Consider the following 13,106-nt stretch of genomic DNA (forward strand, 5'->3'; position numbering starts at 1 on the left):
CCTGGCTTCAACCTGGCCCAGCCCTGGCCATTGTGGCCATCTGGGAAGTGAACCAGCAGATGAATCTACCAGTCCTTGTCCCAATTCTGCTTTTCACATCAATAAACACACAAGTTATACCACTTTCCCTTGCTCCTGCATTCAGCAAGACCCATCATTCACAAATTTCATGGACAAGATATACGAGGTTCTGTACACCCTGACTTCTAATTATAATTGCTATAATTAGCTTTCCAATGGATGTCTAGGTCCACCTGGATGTTGAAAACCTGGTCTCTGTCCATGCCATCTTCCTAGGTTCACTCAATATGACCAAGTTTCACCAGCCCATGAGCAGTCAATAGCAAATCAGAGTACCATGTTATCTAATCAGGATGCACGCACCCCACTCTAGTCCTGCAATTTGCTGTGAAGCAAGGAGCCATGAGATCTCAATCCTAGCACACACTATGAAAGGTCATGTGCCGTGACCACTTGGGCGGAGAGAACCACTGTTCACTGTGATCTGTCCTCTACCCTGTGCATGCTTCCTATCAGCTTGCCTGGGAGAGCAGCAGAGGATGGTAGATCTGAATGTAACATGCCTAATCTCATCATGGAAACGTGTATGCTGTTAACTAATGTCTACATTCACCAGTGCCTCCCCCACCCAGCAAAGAAAGAAAAACAATCTCACCCCACAGGCTTTCCGGGGCCCAAAGGGTCAGCACAGGCTAGAGCAAGTTTTGAAGGCTCTTCCTAGTGGCTGTGAGGAGAAGGCGTTGCACACAGAGCGTCTGGCTAGAATGCCGCCCTGCTCACAGGTGCACCTGGCCCTGACTCACAGGGGGTTTGGCTGAAATGCTACCTGTTCACAGGTGCACCTGTCCCTCCTCCTGCCGGAGACCGTGCCTGTAACTACAGACTGCACACAGCCCCCACCCCAAATAAACGCAAGCCAAACAGGATTTCAGTGAGAATGTCTAAGCACAGTAAGAGTGTCACAGAAATATTTTGCAGCAATCACAGATGTCTTGAGATAATCTTGAGATAATCACTTGTTAGAAATCCTTTGTTTACAACCAATAGAAAAGCAGCCATAATAAAAACATGTCATTTTGTTAACAAGAAGAAAATCTCCAACACACATACACATCCCAAGAGCCAAAGAACAAAAGCCAAAATCGACTTGACCAGAAATTGTTTGTCTTTGAACAAAAACCTTGTATGTACTTTTATAGCAAGTATTATCTCTCAACAGTGATGGAATAAGCAATGGCACAGCAGCGCTAGGGAACAGGAAACCCACCGAAGTGTATTCTCAGCAAAGAGGTCCAAGGGTGTTGGCCAAGTCCCAAGTGTAGTGTGGCTCTCAGGGGCGCCCCTACATCCTTGTGTGTGGCAGAAGGAACACTTGTCCCAGGTAGTCACCATGCACTCCTGCCAGCAGTGGCGTGCAGACCCACCCAGCAACACACACCGATGGCCCCGAGCTGTCCAGACATCCCCTGACACCCGGGATCACGCCCATTCTTTAGGTCTAAACTTCTGGAACAATTAAATGCTGCACTTACGTCTGGGAAACGACACATAAAGTGGCCTGCCTTCCTCCTTTTTCTTGGATCAAAACCGAACAAGCAAGCAGTAGCCCAGGGGAGCTGGCAGACCTGTGGTCAGCCCTGGGTTTGCGGCTGGAATGAACTGGGCGCAGGCAGCACGGGGGGTGTGCGTCACCTGTTAGGAAGTGGATCTGCAACACTCTTCCACGTTTCCTTTGAGCAACAAAGCCATCTCACCAGTAGGCCAACACTAATTGCGAATTCAGCTTTACTAACTGACCCTTCCGTAATGAGCCCTGCCCCCATGTCTGCGGCCAAGGAAACTAGATTACAGACAGGTGGCTAGAGCTTCAAATTCCCACCTGTTAATAATGACTAAGTAGAGGCGCCTGGGCTTCTTCAACGATCCAAGCCTCGCACGACTGCCCCCTGGCGCCTGGGATCCACTCTGCACACTGCTGCAGTCAGCTCTACTCACACTTGTCAGGACCAACTTTTCTGATGTCCCACCAACACCTACAACACATTGAAAACCGTTCTATTCTGAAAAGCTAAGCAATAGTGACCACACATCTGTCCCCAAGTGCCTGGCCAAGTGTCCCATGTGGGTGGCAGGTCTGAACCCGTCTGAAGAACACCATATCCTCTTGTGGTGTGCAGCAGCGGGATGGTCAGGAGCCAGAGCCAGCAAGTAAAATTCAGGTCCTCTGACATGGGACCCCTTGGCTCACCCTGCGGAAAGTTGATTTAAGATGTCATTTAGGGCCCGGCGGTGTGGCCTAGTGGCTAAAGTCGTCGCCTTGAACACCCGGGATCCCATGTGGGTGCCGGTTCTAATCCCGACAGCTCCACTTCCACTTCCCATCCAGCTCCCTGCTTGTGGCCTGGGAAAGCAGCTGAGGACGGCCCAATGCTTTGGGACCCTGCACCCGTGTGGGATACCCGGAAAGAGTTCCTGGTTCCCGGCTTCGAATTGGCGCAGCACCGGCTGTTGTGGTTACTAGGGGAGTGAATCATCAGACGAAAGATCTTCCTCTCTGTCTCTCCTCCTCTCTGTATATCTGACTTTGTAATGGGGATAAATAAATCTTCAAAAAAGATGTCATTTAACCGTTAATTAGAGGTGGTGTGGTGGTGGGATAGCAGACACCCCACAGGTGTGATTTAAATGTCAGCTGTTTCAGATGCTAGTCGTGTGCACACAAATGCAAGCCAAAACCGTACTTTCCCAGTTTTGATGAACTTGAACAGAAACATTTGGACCCAATGGGGGACAAGACCTCTGCATTTAAACACCTAGCCCCGTCCATTTGTTCTGAGTGCTATTTCCTGTGTAGTCCAAGTGCCAATGACACAATCCCATCTGTATTCTAATCTTCCCTGGAAGAATCAACATTTACCAAAAACCAAACCAACCAACCCAGAAATTAGTCACTGCTCATGTTAGTGATTTAGATTTCTGCTAAATTTTTTACACGGATCAACTCAAACTTACAATACACTGAAATTGTCATTTGTATATGAACATGTCTGTTGTTTAGCAATAAATGCAATCTAACACACTTAGCACCCTAGTGGAATATGGAAGCTTTTGTAATAGTTATCCAAAGCTATGTTCTCTAGGCACTCCATCTCTGAGAGGATTCTATCTCGAACTGCGTAAAAAGCAGTACTTCTCTGAGGTGAGCCTAATGCAGATGCACGTTTCTGATACTGAAAATTCATGACTTAATCAGGCCCCTCTCCATACACTGTCTTTTTTTACATCCAACATCACGTTTTAGAACCAACTATATTTCCCAAGCTCTAAGTGTCACAAACAAGCAATGTGTATATACTGCAATTTTATTTCAATCGCACAAACGAAGTTAGCGTGTAGGAAATTTAAATGAAACAGTTACGGTAAAAATAGCAGAGAACTGAAAAACCTAAAAAGAAAGTACGCCTAAAGCATGAGAATTCAACATTCATTAGTGTTTCATCTTCAGCTTGATTGACACTTGAGGCTCGCACATTTTTAAACACGTTTTGAAATCGGGACTACTCGGCAGAGATTTCAGCACCAGCGCTAAAGTTTGTACATTCAGTTTGTTTGCAACTGACTCGTCAGCCATTTCCATGGTGTATGGTACAGATTTGTCACAGGTCAGATCACAGTGTTGAGGAAAGCAGTGCCTCCTTGTAGTAAGGAAGGATCCCCTAAGCTGTACTCAGTTTAAGACATCCAACGCCCAGGGGCACAGAAGCCATCATCAAAATGTGGTTCCAAGAATATGGGTTTGGTAAGGAGAATAACTTAAGCCTCCATTTCCCACTTTAATTACACAACTGTCACAGGTGACAGCAAATGTATACAATAAATCTAGTTGAACTTCTTGGAAAGAATACATTTAGCAGTCCAGGAGAATGTGACATGATGGAAAACACAGCATGATTCAACACTGGTTCATCTCTGTCATTTTACACAGACATCATGTTAATATTAGACCAAGGCACAAAACGTTTAGTGCATAAACCAGTTTCTTTTTTAAGAATTACCGTTCTTTAAGTTATCTTACTTTGGACCACTTGTACCCAGTACTCTACCTATTAAAGACTACTTAACTTACCCAACAAAATCAAAAGTGATTTCTGACCAGATTTGTAAGGGACACAAATGTTCATAGCGTTAACGTGGTTGCATAACCAAAAAGTACAATACAGATGAGAATGCCTATTTCTTTTGAAAACAGTACTTCTTTAATGCCTTTACTATTATTGCGTGACAATGAATATTAGCAAAAAGAACTGTGTACCTGAACTATGACAGCTCATCCATCAGCTTAATCTGAAATGAAGTTTCTAACAGAAACCTGAACCATTTAACAAGGAACAAACTTCCCGCATTCACACTTCTTTGCAGTGGTGATGGCTACACATAGGCAGCGTTTAGGAAACCATGCCACCCACAGGCTTTGTCTGAGGAACGGATATACTAAACTTGGAGAAGATGGCAGTGGGCAACTTCTTCAAAATTTTAGTACAACATCTGATGATCAAAGATGTCTAAGCAAATATGGCACATCATCAGGATGGAGAGCCTGGGGAAGTTCTTTTTTCCTAGATTTTCCACAAAGTAGTGAGGGTAACGTATAGGAATTCTTCTCTAGTTTAGTCTCAATGCTAAAGGAGTGAAACGCACACGCACGCACACACACACACACGCACACAGAGGGTGGTAAGTACAGTATCTAACTCCTTCTTCCCACCACCTAAGTCTCCCTTTTTGACTAAGCGGAAGCTGCAGCACAAGTCTTCAGTGGTTTCCCTTTTGCTAATGATTTCTGTGACCTTAATTGCTGCCATCATTGTTATTTGTTTCTCAGCCAGGAACCCGAGTCCCTGTGTAGTAACTGCAGGGGCACCTGGCTAAGAGTAACTGCCAGATTCAGTGATGAAGCATTTGAGTTCCACAGTGAGCTCTGACTCACACGAAGTTCGGAATCATGTTTCAGACCACTGAAATTACTGGTTAAGATACAGAGAGCTGAAGACATGATGTAGTTTCAGTACTCGGTTTTGTTAACATATTTACCAATTAAAGTCACAAAATATTTCTCATTATTCATGCAGGTACTTGAGAAAGATAGTGCAGAAATTAAATAAAAAATTATTCCTTCCCTTCCTCCCACTCCCCTGTAACTCTACAAAATGTTTTCCCTGGGACTAGGCCTCGTCAAGGCCACTACGGATTAGTATGACATGCAATACTGCCTGCAATTTAAAAAAGCTAACTTTGTGGCGGTTGTAATTATATTATAAAAATGTCCACATGCATAAATCTAAAAAAGGTTGAAAACCTATAGTAAATCTACAATATATTGTCTTACATTTGACCACTGGTTTGTGTTATGTAGAAGTCATAGATTTGGTAAAGCATTGTAACAATTTAGGAAGGCATCTAAATCTTTAAATGCTGGACGAAATTTATGTTTGAACCTACAAAATTGCATGAAGGCTAACTTGAGAGACTTCCTATCATTCTAAAATTCCTCAAGCTGGACAAATCATTTTTAGGATAGTTCCTTGTAAATATCACCCTTCAGAAGCATGTACAATTGTTTGTTCCCCATTTTAAAGATGTTAACCAACATAGGGCTGATCAATTATTCATGGAATATCAAATATGATAGGAAGACAAACCTGAGAGAAACATTTGCAATACAATATAGCATATGCTAAATTCTTCATCAGTATCAGTACTCTCTGGGGAAAAAAAAAACTTCTTAAGCCTTTCTTCTCTTTATTTAGCAATGGATTGTGGAAAATGTGCGATTTTATCTTGACATGAAAATATTTCAACGCACGGTGATCTTGCCTGGCGGGTTTAGTACTATCTGCATAACTGTCACAGGGATTCTTACACAATTCTTTTCCATCCTGCAGTAAAGGTTTTTTTGTTTTTTTATAAAAAGCAGCAAACTGGAGGGAACTAGCTTGTCGCAGAGTCACAATGTCTGAAGGCTCTCGGAGTGTAGGTTTTCCCTCCTTCTGTCTCCACTTTTCTTCTTTCAGCTCACAAAATGTAGGGGTTTGTTGTTAAAGATTGTAGGAATAATTTTTCTCCCGATTCAAGTCCTCTCCTCTGGTAGTCTGTCTAGGCAGTGTTTGACTTGCTCAGTTCCTGCCTGATTGCTGGAGAAGGAAAAGATTTAACAATCAACAAGTGATTCATTCTTTAAGAAGAGTTAAGAACTACGTTCATACACACATAATTATTAAAAAAAAAAAAAAAAACTGACTTTGCAGATTTTGTTGCACAGACCTTCCTATGTTTATTTTTCTCCGTATACAAAATAAAAACAACCATGACTCCATGGGCTCAAAGATGGCAATGGATGAGTAGAGGTAACTTAAGACACCTGGCTTTCCATTTAGCAACAAACAGCACCTGACACATGAATCCCGTTTGTGGGCCTATGCGGTGGAGCAGCAAATTAGGGGATGCAGTGCTGGCATCCCATATGGACTCCTGGCTGCTCCACCTCCAATCCAGCTCCCTGCTTCTGTGCCTGGGCAGGTGATGACGTACAGCCAAACTGCTTGGGCACCGGCTTTGGCTTTGGCTGGGCTAGGCTGCTGTAGCCACCTGGGGAGCTTATGGAATATACCCTCAACTCCACTTTTCAAATAAAATAAGTCTCCTTAAAAAACTCTTTTGGTCCCTTCTCTTACAAATACTTCCCACTGCATGCAGGAGAGAGTCCCTCACTGACAGGCAAAGCTAAGTCAAGGGCAGGATACGCGGGAAAGTGCCCCTTACCACTGTTTTCTTAAAAATGGCTATTCTTGGGCCCAGCGCGGTGGCACAGTGGTTAAGGTCCTCGCCTTGCACATCCGGGATCCCATATGGGCGCCGGTTCTAATCCCGGCAGCTCCGCTTCCCTTCCAGCTCCCTGCCTGTGGCCCGGGAAAGCAGTCGAGGACGGCCCAAAGCTTTGGGACCCTGCACCCGCGTGGGAGACCCAGAAGAGGCTCCTGGCTTCGGATCGGCATAGCATCAGCCCGTTGCACTCACTTAGGGAGTGAATCATCAGACGGAAGATCTTCCTCTCTGTATATCCGCCTTTCCAATAAAAATAATAAAAATAAATCTTTAAAAAAAAAAAAGGCTATTCTTGGGTCCAGCGGCGTGGCCTAGCGGCTAAAGTCCTTGCCTTGAACTCACCAGGATCCCATATGGGCGCCGGTTCTAAACCTGGCAGCTCCACTTCCCATCCAGCTCCCAGCTTGTGGCCTGGGAAAGCAGTCAAGGACGGCCCAAAGCCTTGGGATCCTGTACCCATGTGGGATACCCGGAAGACGTTTCTGGATCTTGGCTTCGGATTGGCATAGCATTGGCCATTGCGCTCACTTGGGGAATGAATCACTGGACGGAAGATCTTCCTCTCTGTCTTTCCTCTCTGTATATCTGACTTTCCAATAAATAAATAAATCTTTTAAAAAGGCTATTCTTAAACTTCCATTGTAAAGAGGTGACAAACTGATTTAAAAACTTACCATCAATGAGTTCTTCTTTTAGCTTTGCTAATTCTTTTCTCATTTCATCTAAAATGTCCTAAAAAATTAGAGCAAAACATAAATTAAAAAAAATACTGAAGTTTTTTAACTCAGAAAATTTCAGTATGTTGCAAAATCTGATGTTTATTTGATTTCCCTGAGTCACAATTGCATTTGTTGGAATTCCTTAGCCTTGGCAAATTTTTATTTTAATAACATTCTTTTCCTCCAAATTTTGATTATACTCTAGCAAGGTATGAAACAGAAAGCCTTCTTTCTAAAACCAAAATAATTACTGTGACCCAGGGAAAGGTACGATTCTGGTAGTTTCTAGAAAATTACAGCTCTGCTCTTAATCCACTCCTCAGGTAGCAGTCTGAGGCAACACAAAAAGAAGTTCCAAGGAAGAAGATGTCATGCTGAACAGGACCACCAGCTCTTGGCAGATCTGCCATCAGGCGCCAAGTACGAGGACGTCTCAGGAACCAGCACAGAGCGTGTGTCAGTGACCCTGGCTCTCCGTGGCACAGGTGCTGCCCTGACAGCTAACAGAGAAGAAGGGGAACGGGGTCCTGCACACCCCACAGCCGAGTGCTGTTGCTGAGCATTTGGGGTTAGTGTGGACTGAGTGCAAAACATACCAGAATTCACATATTTAACATGAAAAAACTATGTAAAGGGAAGTATTAGTAAGTGTTAAATACTACTGCTCAATGAAATATCATATCAAGCTAAAATATTAAAATTATTTTTACCCACTTATATGGAATGTTTTAACTTGGCTACTGGAACACCTTCAGATATGTCTAAAGCCCACAGTCGGTGAGTGTCTCTACTGAACAGCAAGGCACTAGATTCCCCTTTAAGAACTGTAGCTGGCAGGCGCCTGCTGTAGTAGTATACTAATGCCCTGCCTTGAGTGCTGGCCTACCATATGGCTGCTGGTTTGTATAATGCTGCTCCACTTCCCATCCAGCTCCCTGCTTATGGCCTGGGAGAGCAGCAGAGGCTGGCTCAAGTCCTTGGGACTCTGCACCCATGTGGGAGACCAGGAAAACAAGCTCCAGGCTCCTGGCTTTGGATCAGCTTAACTTTGGCCATTGAGGCCATTTGGGGAATAAACCAGGGGCTGGAATATTTCTCTCTCTCTGTAAATCTGCCTCTCAAATAAAAACAAACTGGAGCCAGGGCTGGTGTTGCAGCATAGAGGGTTAAGCTAATGCCTGAGACACTGGCATCTCATATAAGCACCCATTCAAGGCCTGGGCACTTCACTACCAGTCCAGCTCCCTGCTAATGCCCCTGGGAAAGCTGCAGAGGATGGCCGGCTGATCCAAATGGAACTCCTGCAATCTGGTGTGGGCCTGACTCAGACTCAGCTACTGCAGCCATTTGGGGAGTGAACCAGTGACCTGAAGATCTGCCTCTCTCCCACTACCTTTCAAATAAACAAAATAAATCTTTAAGGAAGAAGAAGAAACAAAAAAAGAACTGTGGATCCAAACCTAAACAGAGTATGACAAAGTGACACAGTTTTAATGAGTGAAAATTAATAGCTATCTTGAGAAAGATTAGTTTGAATTAATGAATTTAGCATTTCACAAGAAAAACTTAATTGTTCTGTCCACAAAAAGCCCTTCCTGATTATACAACAAAACAAAGACCTGTTACTGACCACAAGCTTCCTTTTCAAATTATGCAACTCAATTTCACTTTTCAAATAGTTTTGCAGTATAAAAAAATCAGATTTACCTAAATAATCCAACTTTGTCTCTTTTCAGAAATAAAACACTTTAAAAAAAAAACCCTATTTTCAATTGCTGTTACTTTTTCATGAGTGCACAGGTACTAAATAGAATCCATATGTATACAAATCATGGACAGTATATTTTCCTTTTATAAAAATGACAACTATACACATCTGTTGTGTTACTTATTTCATCTAAAAACAAACAAGTGTTCCTAACTGAACTACTAAACATTCTAAACTATGATTCTTTGATGGCTGTCCCACTATACTTCCCTACTTATACTCTTCCGTAATGTTGTGCATACATTTGTTTGCATTTCCTCTTGTTCTTGCTCAAATCAGATTTGCTGGGTCCAGTTCTGCCAGCGGGTAGGGAAGTGGAAGCCCATGGTCATCTTGCAACCATCCCGCCCCTCAGCATGCATCTACACTTGATGAGCCCACACCACCAAACCCTGCCCATGCTGCACCACCACGCCTGGAATCTGATGCCCTCTGAGACAGTAAAATGGACTGAACAACAAATGCCACTGTTTCAACTTGCATATAGTATTTTAACTCTATGTTCTCTTAAAGTGCACCCAGGATCCATGTCAAGTATACAAATACAAGAAAGCAAATTAAAATGAAGAAAAGCCATTCCTGAGGGCCCACCTGCTTCAGCCTGTCGTAGTCAAGTCCTTCTGTCTGCACTCCATTGGCACTGGGCTGGGATGAGGGCGCAGATTTTGGTCTGTACAAATGAAATTTCCCGGACAGGTCAACTACACTCAATAGTAAAACATTCTTAAGTAACTGCAAATCAACTGACCCAACACCAGATTCCAATGCATTTCTTAAGCAACATACACTGTGTTAAAAACTTAATTGCCAAAACGGTCAACTGATTAGAACATAAAACAGAAAATGCTGAGCATATTCAGTTATTTATAAATAAACTACAAAAAAGAAACAAGATGGTGAGACTTCTTCAGTACAGAGTAGCAGACAGCGTTGAGCACGAGGCAGGTAACCTGGTAACCCGTGGCAGGTGGATCAAGACAGTGATGAGAAGGCCAGCTGAAACACCGGAGGCTCCTGAACACAACCTGATCTTCTCCTTTGAAACTTCACATTATCTACTAAACAGCTGACAGGTGAATGGGAGGAAAAAGACTTGACTATTCTAACATAAGTCAGTTTACAGATTTTATGCCTCATTTGCAGGAAGGAAACATTCTAGTAAGCATGGTTTTCTGTGTGAACTGTATTCCACTTGAAGCATTCAGACAAACAATAATGTTGGGAATGATTATTACAATTATATTCATCCCTAGAGAATTTTTATGGTGATATCATTTAAATGATGTGTTTTGGGAGTGATTAGTTCATAAATTTATCTTGATTAGAAAATGCCAAACAGGAAGAAGATTGTCCATTCTTATTACACTTCTCAAAAACTTAAGTCCTATTAAAATTTTATGTGACAAAATAAATCTTCGGTTAATATCGAATCAGTCATGTTCCCGCTCCAATTCTGGCAATAACAAACTCAGGGTTTGCCTGATGCTCCTATTCCTGTTTTCTGAAACAGTGTAGATCAAGAGGCCAGTATTTAAGGGGCCACAAGTGCATGCCACCAGAAACCACAGTCAAATCACCTGTTTTCAACTTCGCAGAACACCAATGTTAGAAACCAAAGTTATACCTTCAGAATTCTTACATGTAATAGTTCAAACCCATTAAGCATCATTCTTGAACATAAAATACTGAGTTAAACTGCTTTAGTAGTAAAACATACTACTGCTTAAAATATTGTTCTGAAATCAACCAATTCTACTTTATTAAGTATTTGTTTCTGTGAATCAGGTAAGATAATAAAGTTCATGAACAAGGTAAGAAAACAATGTTCATTAAAGGACTGCCTTTCTTCTGGCTTTGCTTACTAAACTCTAGTCACACTGGGATCCGTATCGGGCAGGCTGTGGTGTTCTGGAGGAGCCATGTCTAGTGCATATCCTTCAGGGCTGACACACTGCTCATTCACACAATCACGCTCCCTATTCCAGTCTCCAGACTGAAATGATTACATTACTGCCGCCCTCTCCCCGCTGTCTGTGTTTGCTACTTTCTTCTAGGTTAACACAATACACACCCTCTTGTAATTCATGTGGACACCTGTGGTTTGCTACTCAGGCAACAGACTATCCATTCATATTTATTCAACAATTAATGTCTCGGTTATATAAACACTTGTGGAGGCATGCAAGTTTTTAAAAGTTTAACTCATGCTAACATGCAATCCATCACCACCACCACCACCATGAAAATTAATTTGAAAGGGGGGAACTTTTCATACTGAAGGAATATAGTAATCACCACTTTTTGTGTAAAAGCAGCAAGATAATGGAAAAGATTCACTATAGAAAAATCTTCATTCAATATAATTTTTTTATGTGCTAACAGATCTTTAAAAATTAATCTTTTGTTGAGGACAATCAAATCACTTCAAAAACAGCAGAAAAAACAGTTTCACTACTGTAACCTAAACATTTTATGGAGACTTAATTGCCTGACAAAACAAGCCTACCAAACATTTTGATGATAACTTCAGCAAATAACCTGGCCAAAGAGTTCAACTGCAGCATCATTCCCTGCTACAGGCCACGGGCGTTTTCTGCCGTTTTGTTTTTACTTCACATTTCCAGCAGACTTGATGTGTACATTCATCGTAACATGAACAAAATCCAGTTATTTCTAACCTATGGACTTTCCCATAATTGATGGCAAAATAGGAGGCTTTCTCTGAAGAGTTTCACTACTTGATGAAGGGGAACGTTACCTCTTGACATCATGCCTATAAAATGACTGCGCTATCACATTTAAATCCAGACTTTGCCAAGTTCACTCTGCATTAGGAATTTTTGTTAATTAATGTGTAGCATAATAGGGCTTATCCTAGAAAACTGACCACCTGCTCAGGTTGCCAGATATCAGTTTGTTCAAAATACTTGATATACCTCAAAGTATCTAGATTTCAGAAATTTTTCATAAAGAATACATTATCCACAATTGTGGATACAACATAAATGATGCCCAGTAGAGGATCTTTTATTTCATTTTTTTAAAAGCCTTGACTTATAATCATAAAGAAAATGGCCTTTAAGAGAAAAACTTGCAGCTACTCACACAGCCTGAGATATTCAAAATGTACATGGAAAATGCAGATTATGAAGTGTTAAAAAAAAGCCTACTCAAATAAATTTGTCTTTTAACTCCATTTTCCATGAACTTTCTCATGTGTCCTCGCGCACGTGGCCTCAGATTCACCTTCACATTCCTGATGCTCAGTATTTATCCTGAGCTAACTACAAAGTAACACAAGCTTTTTTTTTAAGTGTCGAAAATAAATCTGAAATGAAGTATTCAATCTACCTAAATGAATCTTTTTCGTGTGGTGATTACCAATCCAGGTAGAAAAAGCTCAGCCCTGCCCTGCACATGTTACTTCAAAGTCTCCAATCACAAAGGCACAGCGGGATGATACCTGTGTAATGAATCACAGGACCTGTTGTCAAAAACAATCTGATTTTTCCTTGGAGAATCCCGTCTATGAAGGGGAAAAACCATTTAAAGGAGTATACAATAGAACTTTAAAAAATAATTCTCATCACATTACTGATTCACAGCTTTTAAGATGTATCAAACAAAGCAAGAACTGAAAACCATTAAGAGCTGTTAAAATAATCATTTTCGCAACAAACATATTTGAGACTAATTTTACCCTCGTGAGGATACTG

General features: G+C 41.9%; 1 protein-coding gene across 1 annotated transcript in view; it reads right to left on the minus strand.

The window, feature by feature from the left end:
- Positions 1–4,806: 4,806 nt before the first annotated feature.
- The window catches only part of ENAH (ENAH actin regulator), a 135,790-nt gene continuing 127,490 nt past the window's right edge, over positions 4,807–13,106 (minus strand). The window contains exons 13-16 of the mRNA XM_040968285.1: positions 12,854–12,916; positions 9,982–10,060; positions 7,578–7,635; positions 4,807–6,212 (exon numbers count right to left, since the gene is read on the minus strand). Coding sequence (XP_040824219.1) covers positions 6,175–6,212; positions 7,578–7,635; positions 9,982–10,060; positions 12,854–12,916 — 238 coding nt within the window. The 3' untranslated portion in view covers positions 4,807–6,174. The remainder of the gene's footprint in view (positions 6,213–7,577; positions 7,636–9,981; positions 10,061–12,853; positions 12,917–13,106) is intronic.

The sequence above is a fragment of the Ochotona curzoniae genome, unplaced genomic scaffold, assembly GCF_017591425.1.
Source record: "Ochotona curzoniae isolate NIBS_2020 unplaced genomic scaffold, NIBS_Ocur_1.0 scaffold_4683, whole genome shotgun sequence".
Classification (NCBI taxonomy): domain Eukaryota; kingdom Metazoa; phylum Chordata; class Mammalia; order Lagomorpha; family Ochotonidae; genus Ochotona; species Ochotona curzoniae.